The sequence below is a fragment of the Pan troglodytes genome, chromosome 17, assembly GCF_028858775.2.
Source record: "Pan troglodytes isolate AG18354 chromosome 17, NHGRI_mPanTro3-v2.0_pri, whole genome shotgun sequence".
NCBI classification, from domain to species: Eukaryota; Metazoa; Chordata; class Mammalia; order Primates; family Hominidae; genus Pan; species Pan troglodytes.
The window spans coordinates 68,790,464-68,810,238 of record NC_072415.2 but is presented as its reverse complement, the minus strand read 5'-3'; the positions used below and the strand labels follow the sequence as shown (position 1 = coordinate 68,810,238).

The 19,775-nt window shown below is 37.2% G+C and overlaps 1 protein-coding gene across 10 annotated transcripts in view; it reads right to left on the bottom strand.

The window, feature by feature from the left end:
• The window catches only part of MALT1 (MALT1 paracaspase), an 80,670-nt gene that overhangs the window by 6,604 nt on the left and 54,291 nt on the right, over positions 1-19,775 (bottom strand). For all 10 annotated transcript variants that reach the window (XM_523938.9, XM_001141643.8, XM_063795761.1 and 7 more), the window contains 5 exons: positions 11,709-11,886; positions 10,905-10,979; positions 9,959-10,086; positions 3,301-3,450; positions 817-974 (listed from right to left, as the gene is read on the bottom strand). In XM_523938.9, the coding sequence (XP_523938.2) occupies positions 817-974; positions 3,301-3,450; positions 9,959-10,086; positions 10,905-10,979; positions 11,709-11,886 (689 nt within the window). The remainder of the gene's footprint in view (positions 1-816; positions 975-3,300; positions 3,451-9,958; positions 10,087-10,904; positions 10,980-11,708; positions 11,887-19,775) is intronic.

Here is a 19,775-nt window from a genome sequence, read left to right as displayed (position 1 = left end):
GCAGGGAAATTTATATGATTAGAATATTTAAGAAGGATAAATAAACAGCCTTTTCCTTTTTCTTCTTTTAGAGCCAACCCAATGGCCAAGAGTAAGAGGGTTCTGCTGCTCCAGTGAGAAGCCCACAGGCCCCCAGCTTGCTCAGTACCTCAGGAAGCCTATCTGGGCTCCGTACTGCTGAGACTGGAGGTGTGGGGTGGCCACTCAATTCTGGGGTTTGGTGCTAGACCATTTACTCTGACATGAAGCAATATCCTCCACAAAGCCTCTATCAGTAATCAAAGTGATATTTTGGGTTTCTGCTTGTCTTACTCCTTGCTTGCTTCTCAGTTTGTCACACTCATGTAGGAAAGAGGGGTACTATTTACTGGCTTCTTTAGACCAATGTAAAATAACTATCAAACCTAAATGTTTGAAAAGAGCAGAACTAGATTTCTATTATTCCAGCATATGACCATACCTTAACAAGACTTAAAAACTACTGTTTCCAATATAAGTTATAACTGTTTAAAAGGAAATTATTCTTGACATATTTATAGCACATTTTATTCCTTCCCATTGGCTCTCCTGTTTAGGATATAAGAAATTAGAGGCATCCTTCCTGAGTGAACTTTAGACCTTTCTAAATCTCATAAACTTAAGGTATTTTGGCAATTAGTAAATATTATGATCAGTGTTACTAAACTATAAATATATACACTTATATATAAATATATATATTTCCTTTATATTTACCATCAACTTTAAGTTTTAAAAAATTTAGTCTTTAATAAGTGAGAATATATCACTGTATTTTAAATAAAAGAAGAGACTCACAAGTGGAAAATCGGTAACATAGGCATCACACATTATTATCTCCGGTGGTTTGTAAACTATACTTGTATAGATGATCATGACATTGGAAAACTCAGCTGCAAATCCTAATTGAATCTGAACACCACAGTCAAACTTAAGACACATACTTTCTGGAAGTTCTGAAAAAGAACAATAAGAACAACTTTGGTAGGTTTTCTGATGATAAGAGGCAAATGTTTATGGAGGAGAATATAGTTAGCATTTCTTTTGCTTAAAAACATGATTTACATTGTTTAAACACATACAATTTAAAAAATAATGCTCAATATTCTGCTGGCCAAACAAAGTCTTTCATTTACCATTTGTTTATAGTTCTTATCCAACTGTATATATAATTTTTATTGTGGCAATCAAAAATATGCATACAATTTTAGATAAATTTTCACTGTTGCCTCAATGTATATGACCAGAATTTTTAACAAAGCACAATGTCACTGAACAGCCACATTATAGTTTGTTACCTTTAACCATTCTGTTAACTCTTGAATATTTATAATACCTCTGGGTTTTATTGTTTTTCTATCATAGTTAATATTTATACATACGTAATGCTTTCAGATTGTTAGATAAAGCTATGTGATTGTTCCTTTACATATGGGACAAATTATTTTCAATTTGCATGGAATATAAAGTTTCAGCATAACATGTCCAAAACAGAGTATTAATTTTTAAAACATTTGTCTACTTGATGGTATTAAAAAGCAGAAAGATACCATCAGTTTTAATTATTCCTTAATTACTTACATTAGCCATTTAAAAAATTTTTCTCTATACTTCCAGCAGTGTGGATTGTTGAATTTGCATCGTTTGCTTGTTTACTGAGGAGGGTCTTAATTTTTTTTCTCTTATTTGTTACAAATATTTTCTATATGACCTTTTCATTTTGTTTTATGAAGTTTCGTTTATTGTTGATCTTTACCACCGTAATTTTGCTATTTGTTGTTTAGATCTTTTTTAGAGAAAAGACATTCAATTACTTATCCAGTTATCTGGAATGGTGAGATATTTATAGCATTTTACATTTTAATGTGCTTTAATATGTTAATTTACTAAAAATATGTATTAGAGAATAAATTCTTTTTTTGAGACTGAGTTTTGCTCTTGTTGCCCAGGCTGGAGTGCAATGGCGTGACCTCAGCTTACTGCAAACTCCGACTCCCAGGTTCAAGTGATTCTCCTGGCTCAGCCTCCAGAGTAGCTGGGATTACAGGCACCTGCCACCATGACCAGCTAATTTTTTGTATTTTTAGTAGAGATGGAGTTTCACCATGTTGGCCAGGCTGGTCTTGAACCCCTGACCTCAGGTGATCTACCCACCTTGGCCTCCCAAAGTGCTGGGATTACAGATGTGAGCCACCACACCTGGCCAAGAACAAAAATTATTATTTATGAAAATAAAGATATTTTATAGAAGTTCATTAAATACAATTATTTTTCAATTATCTATAAGAGACTCACAGAATAGATACTTGGACTCAGAAAATCCAAAATTATTTCAATTGGTAATTTAAACTTATTTTTTCATTAAACCATACACAATTACCAAAAGGTAATTAAGCTACAGACTGATTTTCACGTCATCTTCTCTGCTGATCACTCAACTTACTGATCAAGTGTCCAAGAGAGGATGCTCAGTTATATGAATAATCAAAAGTACAGAGGACTTGTCGAGTGCCATGCTCATTTCTACCTACGCACTCATTCAATCCCAATAACCTATGAGGCAGGTACTATTTCTTTTTCTTTTCGAGACAGAGTCTCGCTCTGTCGCCCAGACTGGAGTGCAGTGGGACAATCTCTGCTCACTGCACTGCAACCTCCACCTCTCAGGTTCAAGAGATTCTCTTGCCTCAGCCACCCTAGTAGTTGGGATTACAGGCACGCGCCACCACACCCCGCTAACTTTTTGTATTTTTAGTAGAGACGAGGTTTTGCCATGTTGTCCAGGCTGGTGTCTAACTCCTGACCTCAGGTGATCCACCTGCCTTGGCCTCCCAAAGTGCTGGGATTACAGGTGTGAGCGACCACACCCAGCCTGAAGCAGGTACCATTTCTTATTTACATGTTATAGATAACATGTTCATAGAGTGGTAGAGACTGGATCAGAACCCAATCCATGATTTTCGACAGGTCACAATATAGGAGAATCTAAAGGATTGTGTATTAGACAAATGGAAACTCAACCTATTTTAAAAATAGAAAAATTTTTAAATGGTCATTTAAATTTTACCAATAGTGACAATAATGGGCTAAATAATTTGATATTTCTAAATCAAATAAACCAGTGTAATATCCATAATTGAAATATTTGTTTGGTTTGAGATTTGCCTAGCAGGCCAAAATATTTTCACTGTAAAACTGGGAGGAAAGTTATTTATTCAGAAGAAACTTTATGATTTAACTTAAGTATATTGTAGATCTAACAAAAAATAGGCTTTACCGTACCATGAGCCTTGGCCCACTGTAGATTCCGCACAAGAGATTCAGCAGAATATTCTGTTCCCTGTATTGGATCAGTAAGTGCTCTCTTCTCAGATAAACTACTTCGAATCTCTAGAGCCTGTTTGCCTTTGGTAAGGTGACACTTACCCATATCTAAAAGATATGAAAATAAATATTATTTTTAAGACCACCAATTCTTATGTTTTAAATATTTAGGCTAAGAACTATCCTACATTATCAGGTTATATTCTCAGTATCATTTATTCACTCAACAAATATTTCCTGAGCACCTATTATGTGCCGGACATATCAGGCATGTTTTAATTTTTACTCGTGTAAGTGTTCATAAATAGTATATGCCAATGTTTTAGGTTTTTGAATTCAACAAAAATGTTCTATGTATGTCTTTGTAATGTGCCATTTTCATTCAACATGTTTTAGATAGACTAATTTATATGGATACACATCAATTTAAATTTAGAAGTATATTATTTAAGTTATAGTTTATCCTACTTCTGTCTACTATGTTATAAATTAACAATAGTAAGGTTCTTTTTTTAAAAAAAGAGACAAAATTATATAGTGATCCAGAACTAAGTCTAAGTTAAATCAACATGTTGGGGGTTAAAAGGAGATACCAAGTATTGTAGGAGTACATTAAAATTATTATTTGTTAGAGAAGAAAAGATATAAATACAATTTTTTAAAAAAAGATAAGAAAATGAGCCAAATCAAAAAATTAGATGGTTAAAACAGGTACAAAAAATAACAAATGTAAATTAACTAAATTTTCTCATTAAAAGACCAAGATTATCAGATTGGATTTTAAACAATCTCTTATATGGTGCCTCCAAAAGCTACAGCAAAGCAGAATGACATGAAATGTTTGAAAGTAAAAGTATAGAGAAGCAGGCTAGCCTAGGGGTTAAGAGTAGGAAAGTAAAAGTGTAAAAAATAGCATACTAGGTCAACAAAAAGGAAGTTGGTGTGGCTCTGTTAGTATGATACAAAAAGAGAAGAAGCATTTGAAATGGAGGCATCACTACATAATGATAAAGGTTCAATAAGAAAATATAAACATTTAAAACACAAAAATAGTCACTATATATGAAGTAAAAAGTGCTAGAACTACAAGAAAATTTGGTAAATTGAGAGATTTCAACATCTCAATTATTGATCAAAGAGACAATCAGCAGAAATATAGAACTGCACAAAACAATAAAAATTAATACGCCAAACCTAATGGGCATACATAGAGTTCTGCAACCAGTTACTATAAAAATATCCATTTTTCTCAAGTACACATGCAAAATTTACAAAATTTCATCTTTTACTTGGCCATAATGAAAACCTCCACAAATTTCAAAGCATAGCAATTAGACAATTATTCGATCACAAAGCAATTAAGGTAGAAATAAAAAGCAAAAAGTGAAATGAAAATTCCTGCCATATTCGAAAATTAAAGATAATATTATATAACTTAAAGGTCAAAGAAAAAAAAGTCAACTAAAAAAAATCCCTAAACTTATAGGATGTGTGATGAAAGTGATGTTTTAAGAGAAATGTAAAGCCTTAGAAACTTAAATTGGAAAAAATAGGCTAAAAGTGAATGAACTACGATGATGTTAGAAAAAGAAATAATAAATGCAAGGCAAGACAAACAGCAGAAGTTAATGATTTAGAAAACAATGAAAAAGTAGAAGAAATCAACAGAGTCAAAGACTGGTTCTTCAAAATGAAATAGCACAATTGGCAAAAGCTGGCAATAAATAAAAAAGGAAAGTAGGTACAAGTAATACTGATGAAAACGGATATATAACTACGGATAAGGCAGAGATTAAAGAATACTATTAGAAATATAAGCAACTAAATGACAACAAATTTGAAAGCTGCCCAAATTCCTAGGAAAATATAACTTATCAAAATTGACTCAAGAAATGAAAAGCCTATATGGTACAAGAAATATTCAAGATATCGAACCAGTGGTTAAAAATCTTCTACCAAAAAAATAAACCAGGTTGGTTTATAGGCAAGTTCTACCATAAACATTAGGGAACAGATCATAATTTATACAAAAGTTCCCAGTAAACAACAGGGTGTACTTCTTCTGTATTAGAGTTCTCCAGAGAAGCAGTACCAACAAGATGGGCGCATGTGTACACGTACACGTGTGTGTGTGTGTGTGTGTGTATGTGTGTACATAGAGGGACAGTGAGAAGAAGGGACTGACTTAAGGTATTGGTTTATGAATTGTGGTGGTGCAAGTCTGAAACCTGCAGGCAGGCAGGCTGGGGATGCAGAGGAGAGTTGTAGTTTGAGCCCCAGAGGCGGGCTGCTGGCAAACTCCATGCTTGTGGGAGGTCAGTCTTTGCTCCATTAAGGCCTTCAGCTAACTGAATGAGGCCCATTCACATTATGGAGAGCAATCTACTTTACTGAAAGTCCATCAATTTAAACTTTAATCTTATACAGAATAATGTTGGATCCATCACCTAGAAACATCTTGAATAATGCTGGACTAAACATCTTGGCACTGAGGCCTGGCAAAAGTTGACATAAAATCAACCATCACAACCTCCATCTCATTCCACAAGGCCTACACTACATTCTATCAGATAACACTGATACTCTGTATGCCATTGATACTGATAACACTGATACCACTAAATACTAATTTTATTTTCTCATAAAAGTAAACCAAATACTATAAGAAAGTAAAATTACAGGCCCATTTCTCATATGAATATAGATATGAAAATTCTAAACAGAATGATGGCAAATTAAATCTAGTAGTGTATTAAAAATATACATCCCAATGAAAGTGATTTACCTCAAGTTGGATTAATGTTAGACTATCTATAAATTTAACTCACCATATTAAGAAATTGAAAGAAAAGAAACATCTTCTTCATAGCTGCAGAAAAACCATTTAATCTTGTTCATTTATTCATAATAAAAATTTTCAAAAAAATTGAGAACGTCCTTAACCTGATAAAGAGTGTTAATAAAAAACTTACAATATTATTCTAAATGTGAAAACATTAGCAGTATTTCCTTTAAAGTCAGAAACAAGACAAGGATGCCCACAACTACCTATTCAATAGTGTCTTAGCGGTCCTCGCTAGTATTATATCAAGAACACATACAACATTCCTCTAAATCAATAAGCCAAAACACACACACACACACACACACACACACACACAGAAGAATGCACAAATGACATAAAAAGATGTTTCACATAAGATATACATATAGCTATTAAAATATGAACAATGTTCAATATCACATGAGATACTATTTAACATTTGGCAAAAATAAAAAAGTCTGACTATCAAGTGATGGAGAGAGTACAGATTCACATTATCCCTTGCTGGCCGTGGGGAGTAGGGTAAGTGTAGACTCGGCAACCACTTTACAAAACTGTCTGGCATTCTCTCTTAAAATGGAATACTGTCACACCCTATGACCCAGCAATTCCAAGTTGTAGAATTATACTGCAAAGAAATTCATGCATACATATTCCAGGAGACATATACAAGACTGTTAATGATAGCACTGTTAACATAGCAAAAACCTACAACTAACTCAAATGCTCACCAACACAGGAGAGTAGTTGAAAAAAACTGTAGTATGTTTGCATAACAGAATATTACATAGCAGTTAAAAACTACAGTCATGCAACAATATGGATCAATCTTAGCAACATAATATTAACTAAAAAAATCTAGTCCCAAAAGACTACATAGAGCATAATACCTTTTTATGAAGTTAAAAACAAAACTACGCATACTTTTTTGGGTATATATAAACTCAATAAAACTATGTAAAACGAAAAAGGAATAAGTTTAGAATGGTAGTTATCATGGAGTGGGGGAAGGGAAAAGAGGGGTCCTATAATTAGATGTAGGTTACTTCAAGGTCCTATATTCATATCGAACATCTACTCACAATGAAAACCCTCAGTAGTATGTTCAACACTTCTAATAATAATGCTGTCCTGAATAGTACAAAAATAAAAGTCGCGTTACAGATTGATGGCTGTAGCATTATAACAACCAATTTACCTCATATTTTGTTTTCCTTGCACACAGTTGAAATTGGTAAGGTGGGCCGGGCGTGGTGGCTCACGTCTGTAATCCCAGAACTTTGGGAGGCTGAGGCCGGTGAATCACTTGAGGCCAGGAGTTCGAGACAGGCCTGGCCAACATGGCGAAACCCTATCTCTACCAAAAATACAAAAATTAGCCGGACATGGTGGTGCGTGCCTTTAGTCCCAGCTACTTGGGAGGCTGTGGCAAGAGAATCACTTGAACCTGGGAGGTGGACGTTGCAGTAAGCCAAGATCATGCCACTGCACTCTAGCCTGCGTGACAGAGACTCTGTCGTCTCACACAAAGAAACCAAAAAATTAAAAAAGAAATTGGTAACATGTTTATTTTCCCCTTCAACTGCTTGGCTTATAATCTCTGAATACTTTTCTCCCTTTGGAATTTTTTTTTTTTTTTTTGAGACGGGGCTCGCTCTGTCACACATGCTGGAGAGCAGTGGTGTGATCATACCTACTACAGTCTCAAACTCCCAGGCTCGAGCAATCCTCCCACCTAAGTCTCGCGAGTAGCTGGCACTGCAGGTGCACACCATAATGCCTGGCTAATTTTTTAAATTTTTATAGAGATGGGGGGTCTGACAATGTTGCCTAGGTTGGTCTCAAACTTCTGTGTTCAAGTGATTCTCCTGCCTCAGCCTCCCCAAATGCTGGGATTACAGGCATGAGCCACTGTACCTGGCCCCAAATAATTTTTTTTTTTAAATTGAGATGGGGTCTTGCTGTGTTGCCCAGACTGGTCTTGAATTCCTGGGCTCAAGCAATCCTCCTACCTCAGCCTCCCAAAGTGCTGGGATTACAGGTGTGAGCCACCATGCCCAGCCATGGAATGAGTTTCAATTAAGTAATCTGGAAGATCCAAAGGGAGAAACAGCAAAGTTTTGTTTCAAAATTGGATGACTTGTGAAAAATTTCATACAACTACTTTTGCTCTTTACTACTAAGACAGGGGTCAGACACAAAGCATCCAAAACTCAAAATAAGGGCTAGATTTAACTGTATTATTTATCATGATACTATTAGGCCTTTACTTATTTTGTACAGTGAGTGGGCCGTTACCCACAAAGGGCACAATGTGCACGGCACTGAGCTGAGTGTGCTCCATGTACACTACAGGGTCTTCCTGCCTGGGCAATTCTGGTTAAGCAGACATGGTAGGACTGAAGAAGATCAGCGAAAAGCGAAACTGTCTAAGATGTTTATAAGAAGTTCAAATATCCTCACAGCACATATCGGGATGCCATTCATTGCTATGACAATTTGGTAAATATCATATGTGAGTGAGCATGGTGCTTTTTATTAAGTTTTAAAATAGTTAAAATGGAAGTAAAAACGAAATTGAAATAAAACACTGTAGAGTTTCTGGAGCACCTTACTGGATCTCAGTTTGAATATAACTGACATAATCCAAAGGTTTTCTTTCTTTCTTTCTTTTTTTTTTTTTTTTAAGCAGCAGAGCCTTTCCTTCAAATGTAAGCTTCAGAAGAAGCCTAATGTAGAAAACAAATAAAAGTGGAACTTCTCTGGATGAAGCGGGAGGGTGGCAGGAAGTCCAAAGCCCTGGCTGGTTATGTTAAATGGAAAAGTGGCTAAGTCAAGTGATCTAAAATAGCTACACAGATAAAAACATGAAAATAAATATGGCTGACAGTTGGTCAAACACCTTATACCCAAACTGCCATCACTGGAACATCCATGAAACTCCATTTTCTAGTGGTGCCAGTTTGTAAAATAATTTCTTCTTTTTTATTTTTTATTTTGAAGACAGGGTCTCGCTATGTTGCCTAGGCTGGTCTTGAACTCTTGGCCTTAAGTGATCCTCCTGCCTCAGCTTCCCAAAGTGTTGGGATTACAGGCTTGAGCCACCATGCCTGGCCAAGTTACCTTCTTTTTGCTATGGCTTATAAAATGTTTTTTCAAAAAACACAGTGCAATCTACTGAAATAATAGGTACTTGTTCAGCATGTGACATATGCACAGCATTATACCAGCAGGCAGGGAGAAGAGACAGAAATGGAAGATGTGGCATTAGACCCCCTAGGATCACATCCTTAAATCAGGATTTAAAAACTACTAAGTTCATCAGGGAAAAAAATGAACTCAGCTTTTCCCAGCAGTGTCTAAAAATTTCTGTAAAGTTTTCTCTCTCCCATCCTGGGAGAGACTGCTCACTGGACAATTCCCCACCACCCCTCCATGCCACCCACCCATCCTCAAATAGGGAGATTTGCCAGTACCAAGGCACTGGGCATAGAAGCAAAGTAGAGCTCTGAGAATTCAACTTTATTAATGACTGTGCCGAGGCTTAGCCTTGTAGTCTGAGTAATGCTGCACAGATGGTGGACAGCTAGGTCAAAAGGGAAGGAAAGATGACATTAAATAGCAGAAGTGTTGCTGAACGTTATATTCATATAAAAATTGTTTTATAAAGTAGATACTAATTCCAAACCCACATAATAAGAATAAAACAATCACCAGAGAGGGAACCCTGAATAGGTGTGTTTCCCCTGCTCTCCTTTTTCTGAGTACTTTTCTCTTTATTTTTTATTTTACCTTCTGCAACTTCATCCAGTAACACAGTGATTTTCTTATCTTCTAATAATCTGTCTTTTAAAAATTTCATAAAGATTCCATTTGCCAATCCAGAATGCTGGATTTCAAAAGCTTCTGCTCCTTGACACCTTAAAAATAGAAAAAGAAGTTAAGCCAGGCACAGAAAGGCAAATACTGTATGTTCTCACTTATATGTGGATGCTAATAAAAATGAACTCAGAGAAGCACCCAGCAGAATGGTGGTTACCAGAGGCTGGCGGGGTGGGGACAGCGTGGGGACTGTTAGTCACAGGGTACAATGTTTCAGTTAGGAAAAAAGGTAAGTATTTGAGGTGATATGTGAATTATCTTGATTCAATCATTCCACATTGAATACGTACATCATAGCATATCTTTGTATCCCATAAATACATACAATTATAACTTGTCAATATCCAATAAAAATAATTTTTTAAAAAGAAAATGTTAGAAAAGCAAACACTTGCCACATGGGACTTCTGTATACACCAATAAGCTTCATTTTCTCTTCTGCCTCTCACATGACATTGATAATTAAAGAGTTAATCTTTAAGCAGGAATTACATGCCCAATTTGGGCTTAATAATTAAGATACCATGATATGGAATGCTAAAGTCGATCATTTAAAATTTTCTACGCAGAATATCAAGGAGGTAAATTTATGCCTACATGTCTATAGGTATTTTCTAGGTCTCTAATCTATAATCAAAAAACCCTCAGGGGCCAGGCACAGTGGCACATGCCTGTAATCCCAGCGACTCAGAAGGCTGAGGCAGGAGGATCGCTTGAGCCCAGGAGCAGTGAGCTATGATGGCGCCTCTGCACTCCAGCCTGGGTGACAGAGTTAAGACCCCTGCTCCTAAAAAGCAAAAACAAAAAGACATCAAACAATAAAGGAAACTTCAACGTAAACATCAAATGTTCTTACGTGGCATATCCAAACACAATATTGGCGGTGACTTTTAGTGCATCCAAGATTGGAATGGTATCATCGTAGTCATTTCTATTTAAGGGAGGCGGAGGAGGGCAGATAGAAATATGAAAAGTTAAAGAGCATTCTTAAAAGGGTATAAATAATGAGAAAATACAACAGTTTTTTAGAATACATAATTTAAAATTACAGATTCAAAATTTTACATCTAAGTAGCTACATATCTACCCAAAATAACCCACTAACTCCTTGTTAGCTTTAAAACTAGAGTTGCATTTGAACTCTGGCATTGGATTTTGATTCGTAAATGCTGAGCAAGCAAAAAATAGTAAGTCTAGAGGAATAGTCATTGGTTCTACTCCTTAGAAAGGCAATGGCAGACAAATGGGATCCAAACCTCCAAACATCTGCTTCGGCTACTCATTCCATGTCTGGAAGACCAGGACTGACTAGTGAGCAGAGATCCCAACTCCATGGGTGTTGGTTTTGTTAATTCCTGAGGGAATAACTATAGTGATTATTAAAGTCATCTAAAGGCATTCTGGAGAGTTGAATCCCCTGTAGTGAGTAAATGCCCATGCCCTTTAGTTATTCATTTGTGTTCTATAGCAAATATGAAGAGTTAAAATAATTACATATACATGGAGTAAATATATTTTCCTCTAGTTTTGTTCTTCCAGTTTCAACGTATAAACTAAAATTTACAAACGCAAATGGCTTTTAGCATTTCACAGGTTTCTCTAGTTTGTCATGGTTGATATTTAACTCCAACAATTCTTTAATAAAGATTAGAAAATTTACCTTTTCCTACACATATCCAATAAGAACACATTAAGTCCAGTTTCTTTTTCTTGCATCAATTTCAGTATATTTTGTACACACAGACAATTTTCAGACCTATATGGATTTGGAGCATCAACGGGGACCATGAAGCTGTTCCCAAAATTTTCATAACCATGTCCTGCATAATATAATAACCCTAAAAAGAGGAAAAATAAGAGAGAGGTAGATGTCAATTCTAAATGCACTCTGAACATACAGACTGCATAACTTTTTGTAGAAAAACCTTGACTTTAATTTTCTTCAAGTTGATGTGAGCATATGTAAGAAATACCCAATTATATAGACAATGTTATTTTGCATTTAAAATTACTGGCAACAGGCCAGGCATGACGGCTCACACCTATAATCCCAGCACTTTGGGAGGCCGAGGCAGGCAGATCACTTGAGGTCAGGGGTTCGAAACCAGCCTGGCCAACATGGTGAAACCCCATCTCTCCTAAAAATACAAAAATTGGCTGGGCGTGGTGGTGGGCACCTGTAATCCCAGCTACTTGGGAGACAGAGGCAGGAGAATCACTTGAACCTTGGAGGTGGAGATTGCTGTAAGCCGAGATCATGCCACTGTACTCCAGCCTGGGCGACAGAGCAAAACTCCGTCTCAAAAAAAAAAAAAAATAAATAAATTACCAACAGTCTGCACTTAAAATTTGCATTTTAAGACAATATCAAAATGCTGTCTGAAGTATATCCTAATTTATAAAAGTAATATATTTGTAACCAATAGTATAATATAAAATACAATTTTATGTTATGATATATAAAAAAGAATGCAGCTAGGATTTCTCTCCTGACTCATTTGTCTCCTCCATGAAGCTAGGAGTTCTGTTAGGGCAGAGATAGTCTTACATTTATTTATTTGTGTGTTCCTGGCATAGAGCAGGAGCTTAGTAAGTATTTAACGGATGAACAAACACAATTCAGATGAACAGCAACTGCAATATGAAGTCAAGAAACTGCAGGTATTACCATAAACAGTTAAGGGTTATTAAAATATAAATATAGTTTTATAATCAGAGATGGGAAATCTGACTTCGCAGATTGCTATTTTTTCTTTTTGCTATGAGATATAAATATCAATCTTCCATCTAGAGTCTTTTGACTCAATAATCTAAAATTTGGGATAGTTTTAGTACTCAACAGATGAATCATATTTCCTTACTGAGAAGTGATACTATAAAAACTAACCCAAACAACTCAATGTTTTCTTGAAATTTGATTTGGCTGTAAAAAACAACAAAAATATCAGTCTGAACTTCTTCATAAAAATACTGGACAAAACACTTTTGAAGATATCCTCCCCTCTGCTTGCAATCTCTGGAGCCCACTGATTTTGCTCTCTCAATATTCTGGATTTAATGATTTCTTTACAGGGTATTTTAAAGCAAATAGTAAAAGCCATTTAGACAGGGAACCAAAAGTAGCTAATCCATTGTAATTATGGCCCCGACTCTAGCAGAGAATGCGGCTTTGAGAATTAAAGACAGTTTGCTTCATGTGGTCCTACAGGACAAAATCCAGGTCGTCTGCTTTTTTTGAATTTCGATTAAAATGAGAAAAATGGTTCTTTCAAATACGTTTCAGCTAAAATGAGAAAATGGATATACCCATTTTCAAGTGTGGGTTTATACTACAGCTCATGTGTGCACTGGAAGTTATCATGTAGGCACTGAGAGAAACAAAAAAGAAGGACAAAGTTCCTGACCTCTAAGCAGGGGGTCAGGAGATTCATGTATCTCCATACATGAATTCACACATGATTCACACGTTTATGTTATCAAGCAACAATGAAAGTCATCACATAATTAAGTGCCATAAATCATGTTAGTGGGACAACCACCATGTACGTATGAAATGAGTAAAGTACAGAGAGGAATATCAGTATGAAGTGAAATAACAGGGGATGGTCTTAAGAGAGGGAATGGCTAGAAATTTGGAAAGGCAGAGAGAGAGCGAGGTAGATTATGGGCAGGAGAACAGAAATAAACACGGATTGGACCTGGAATGAAAGCTAACAGAAAAGAGACTAGCCTAGCAAAAAACTAAATTACTGTTGTGAATGAAAATAAGACTGCACACACAGGGAATTTTAAAAAGGAGTGCACAGATAGGGAGGGTTTTAAAAATAATGACCAAAAGAATGGATTTAATTCAATAAACCACGAAGATCAGGTAAAGTGAAAAGACAACCCACACAACGGGAGAAAATATTTGCAAATCATTTATCTGATAAGGACAGCTTGTATCCAGAATAAAGAACTCTTCCACTCATCAATAAAAAGACTAATGACAGCCAGGCGCGGAGGCTCAAGCCTGTAATCCCAGCACTTTGGGAGGCCAAGGTGGGTGGATCACCTGAGGTCAGGAGTTCAAGACCAGCCTGGCCAACATGGTGAAACCCCGTTTCTACTAAAAATACAAAAATCCAGCCAAGTGTGGTGGCAGGAGCCTGTAATCCCAGCTACTTGGGAGGCTAAGGCAGGAGAATCGCTTGAACCTGGGAGGCAGAGGTTGCAGTAAGCTGAGATCGTGCCACTAGCACTCCAGCTTGGGCAAGAGAGCAAGACTCCATCTCAAAAAAAAAAAAGACTAATGACTTGATTTAAAAATAGGCAAAGGATCTGATGCTTCTCCAAAGAGGATATATGAGTGGCAAATATGCACATGAAAAGATGCTCAACATCATTAGCCACTAGTGAAATGCAAATCCAAGTCATTTTAAACTCACCAGGATGACTACAATAAAAAAGACAAGAACAAGTGTTGGCAAGGATGCAGAGAAATTGGAACCCTCATTCATTTCTGGTGGCACAAATGTAAAATGGTGTAAGAACTTTGGAAAGAGTTTTGCAGTTCCTCAAAAAGTTAAATATAGATTACCATATGACCCAGGAATTTCACTCCCAGGTACATACCGAAGAGAAATGGAAACTACGTCCACACAAGAATGTGTACACAAATGCTCACAGCAGTATTATTAATCATGTCCAAAAATGTCCATGAGATAAATGGATAAACAAAATATAATCATATAATAGAATATTATCTAGCCCTAAAATAATGAAGTTCTAGTACATGCTACAATATGAATGAACTTTGAAAACACGCGAAGTGAAAGAAGGCAGACATAAAAGGCCACATATTGGGTGATTCCATTTATATGAAATGTCCAGAATAGGCAAATCCACAGAAACAGAAAATAGATTGGTGGTTGCCAGGGGCTGGGGTAAGGAGGAATGGGAGTGACTGTTAATGGATATGGGGTTTCTTTTTGGGGTGATGGAAATGTTCTGAAGTTAGGTAGTGGTGACTGATGCCCACTTTGTGAAGATACTGAAATCACCGAATTATACACTTTAAAAAGGGTACAACTTATACACCTCCATCAAGTATTCAAAATATAACTTTATTTTCCATCAGTCTCTTTACTGCTTCAAGAGCAAGATAAACTTATTTTTAACGTCCACAACTTTGCTCAAGTTACTCTATCTCCGTTCTATCTACCCAAACCATAACCAGTCCTCAAGGGTTACTTCCAAAGTTCAGAATCCTTAGCAAGTTACTCACCTGGTAACTACTACCTGGTAACTGGTTTGTGGCTTTCTAACACACTTCAAATTCTCCCTACTTTGAAATGCTGTAGCAGCACTTTCTGACAATCACATACTGGCTTTTCCTGACATTGTATAGTCCTATGTCTACTTAGTTTTTCTGATAAGAAATCATAATGACACTAATCTTTTACATTTACACACTCTGAGTAGCTCTTATCTGAAATGTTTGGGACCAGGAGTGTTTTGGATTTGGGATTTTCAGATTAGAGATACTCAACCTGTATAACATTTTCTTGGTTTTCAAAGGACTTTCATATACACAATCTAATTTTAATCCATATAACAACTTTAAGTGATTTCTGCCCTTATTTTATAGATGAGAAAATTAAATTACAAAGATTAAATGATTTGCTTAAAATCACAGAGTTGATGTTTTGACTCCATAGTGTTTTTTTCTCCTTGTATTAAAGGACTATAATTTTTTTTTTCTTGAGACGGAGTTTCACTCTTGTTGCCCAGGCTGGAGTGCAGTGGTGTGATCTCGGCTCACTGCAACCTCCGCCTCCTGGGTTCAAGTGATTCTCCTGCCTCAGCCTCCCGGGTAGCTGGGATTACAGGCATACGCCACCATGCCCAGCCAATTTTGTATTTTTAGTATAGACAGGGTTTCTCCATGTTGGTCAGGCTGGTCTCAAACTCCAGACCTCAGGTGATCTGCCTGCCTCGGCCTCCCAAAGTGCTGGGATTACAGGCGTTGAGCCACCGTGCCCGGCCCGGGACTGTAATTTTCTTAGGAGGACAGATCATGATCTTTATTCACTATTATTTCCCTCAGCACATAGCATACTCCTTCATCTGGACTATAGATGTAACAAAAATAACTCAGTAAATACTTACTGAATTGCATTAAATTAACAATGCAAACCAATCAAGACAGGGTCAGATCTGGAGGTCTCTTTTCAAGGGTCTGACTTTTAGTAGAAATGGTACCATTTCAACAACTGGTATTACTTAAAGACAACTGACAGCAGGCCTGGGTGCTGCCTCCCTCATGTCAGGTAATACGTCTGGCTCCAGCAAGACTTGATTGGGGTGAAGATACAACTCTGAGGGAAGGCTTAGCTTCCATTCATCCAGGGAAAAGCTGAATGTTGTTCTGTTACATTAATGCCACATGCCCAGCCCTGCAACTGCTGAATGAAATTAAGGCACTTAACACCAAAATATTTTTTCTTTTTCCCAAAATGTCTTATGAAAAGTGTAACTATTCTGTATCAAAGTCTGCAACCAAATTATATTGAGAGGAATTAAGTACTTTTGTGTAAAATGAACTAGTCCAAATCATTTTTTAAAAAAATTTATTTATTTATTTATTTGAGACAGGGTCTTGCTCTGTTGCCCATACTGGAGTGCAGCAGTGTGATCACAGCTCACTGCAGCTTCGACCTCACAGGCTCAAGCTGTCCTCCCACCTTAGCCTCCCAAGTAGCTGGGACCACAGGCATGTGCCACCATGCCTGGCTAATTTTTAAATTTTTTGTAGAGATGAGGTCTCACTATATTGTCCAGGCTGGTCTCAAACTCCTGGGCTCAAGCAACCCTCCCACCTTAGCTTCCCACTGTTAGGATTATAGGTGTGAGCCACCGTGTGTGGCCCAAATCGTTGTTGTTGTTTTTTTTAAATTCCATCTCTAGTACTGCTTATTTATTTAGTCAACCATCCCATTACTCAAGGATAGCGGAGAAAATAGGTATTTTTTAAACAAATGTCAAAGAACTTATTGTACTTACAAATACAATTCTGCAAATTAGATCTTTAGGGAGTTTCATTTCTTGGGAGGATGATTCAGGAATATAGTCACAGATATTTATTTTTGTCTACAGAGAAAATAATCATTTAAATGAAAAACTTTTCCACTCAACTGAATATGCACTCCACTTAGCACAGTGAGTGGCTGATGAGCACAACACCCGCCACCCCAGCAGGCTTACACGGCACTTACTATGTGCCAGGCACGGTTCCAAGAAAGGTCACTAGTTACATTGCCTCACACAATCCTCACAACAAGGTAGGTAATATTAACATCCCTCTTTTACAGATGAGAAAACTGAGACATGAAGAGGTTTAAAAGCTCACCCAAACTGAAATGCCTAGTAAGTGACAGAACCAAAATACAGATGCAGGCCAGCCTCGCTACTGTGCTATATGATACTGTCTCTAAAATCTACTGCTGGCTTTTTAGGTAACTCGACTCTCAGACAACGTAAAGTGTCAGTGCACTGGCTTTTCACTGTTTTACTACACTACAGCTTTAAACCCCCTGACTTTTTTTCCTCAAAAAAAAAACAAACAAAAAACCTTTGGCAGGCTGGGTGCGGTGGCTCACGCCTGGCCTTTTGGGAGGCCAAGGTGGGTGGATCATGAGGTCAGGAGATAGAGCGAGACCATCCTGGCTAACACAGTGAAGCCTGTCTCTACTAAAAATACAAAAAATTAGCCAGGCGTTGGTGGCATGTGCCTGTAATCCCAGCTACTCTGGGGGCTCAGGCAGGAGAACTGCTTGAACCCAGGAGGCAGAGGTTGCCGTGAGCCGAGATTGCGCCACCGCACTCTAGCCTGGGCGACAGAGCAAGACTCCGTATCAAAAAACAAAACAAACAAAAACCCAAAACAAACAAAAAAAAACCCCAAAAAACCTTAGGTAGACCCTTAATACACAGAAACTGATTAAAGCTGGGTTTCTCTCATTGAGGCCTGAAATAGAATGCTACCTAGTCCAAATCCCCAATCTAAAGATGAAAAAGTGCTTGAATGTCTTTAATAAATTGACAGGAAACGACAACAATAATAGGTACAATATTTTGAGCATTTTTAGTGTGCCAGGCACAGGGATAATCATTTTATCTTATCCTGTAAACCTCATTAATTTAGTTCTATCCATTTTGTAGATTCCTTTTGGCTTAGAAAAGTTAAAGAACCACAGTCACACAGCTAGTCAGCAGAAAGCCAAAGCTTTGAACCCAGGCTAGCTACGCTAAGGCCCACTGCTTAACCACTGAGCTATGTGAACTGAACAGCTGCTCCGCTGCAGGCCGAATAACACTTTTGCCATATTCCGACAAGACTCCTTTACCGTTCTTCTACATGAAAGCACAACTAAGCTGCAGCAAGCGATGAACACAGAAAGGCTATGCAGGGATAGATCTCAGGCCGAAGGGTTACTTTTTATCCTGGCCATCTATACAACATAACTAGAAATCTTTCTCCTTATTTATCTTTAAGGACATGTATTTTTGTATTTTTAAGGACAGTTATTTCTGGTTTTGGTTCCTGTTTTTTATGTTTACATATGTTTAAAACTGAATTATTGTCTGTTCTGTTGCAACTTTTATTTCTTCTACAAACCTGCGTGCAATATAATATAAAAGGGCATGAACTCGAGTTCCTCTGTTCTCCGTATCTAGCTATTCATGCTGAAATTCCTGTGACTCTGCCTTCCATCTTCCCCCACAGCCCTCAAGCACTGAGTCCCCTGGTAATATCAACTAGCGGTAAAGGAATAGTCCAAAAGAAAAACTAAAGGTTTCTTTATGATATGCCCTAAACCCTCAAGCCTCTACCACACTTACATTTAGTGTAGATGTGTCTGATGTTTGGAATATTCACAATACTTCAAAATATAATGCAGCCACCCTGTTAAGACATGAATCAGTAGGATTTAAAAGTTTTCTAGCTTTCTTAAGCTGACATTTTGCTTTAACATGCCTCTTTATTTTGTACTCCAAGATGACGTTTTTATATTGGGGCAAAGCTTCAGCCTAAACTGCAATCTTGTCACAATTTTTAATATTTCTGGTTCTCTACTTCACAGGGGCAACTAAAGGATCTGTTTTTGTTATTTTGAGATGGAGTCTCGCTTTGTTGCCCAGGCTGGAGTGCAGTGTCATGATCTTGGCTCACTGCAACCTCCCCCTCCCAAGTTCAAGTGATTCTCCTGCCTCAGCTTCCCAAGTAGCTGGGATTACAGGTGCCCACCATCACGCTGGGCTAATTTTTGTACTTTTAGTAGAGACGGGGTTTCACCATGTTGGCCAGGCTGGTCTCGAACTCCTGACCTTAGGTGATCTGCCTTGGCCTCCCAAAGTGCTGGGATTACAGGTGTGAGCCGCCATGCCCTGGCCACAGGATTTGGTTTTAAAAGCCAAACAAAGGGCCTAAAAGCCACGGTGAAAATACCAATAAGAAATGAGAATAAACAACCAAGGTAGTAATTCTTCATATGATTCCCTCAATCTTTAAATACTTCACCAATACAGAAACCTAAACTGATCAATATTTTTTCCTTTACACCTCATCACTTCTAGTGAAGTTTTGGAAGCCTTTTCCTTTTTATGTCACGTAGGCACCTTAAAAGCTGAGATCAATTGTATAATATAAAAACAAACAACACCCCTGATGCCAGATTGAAAATAC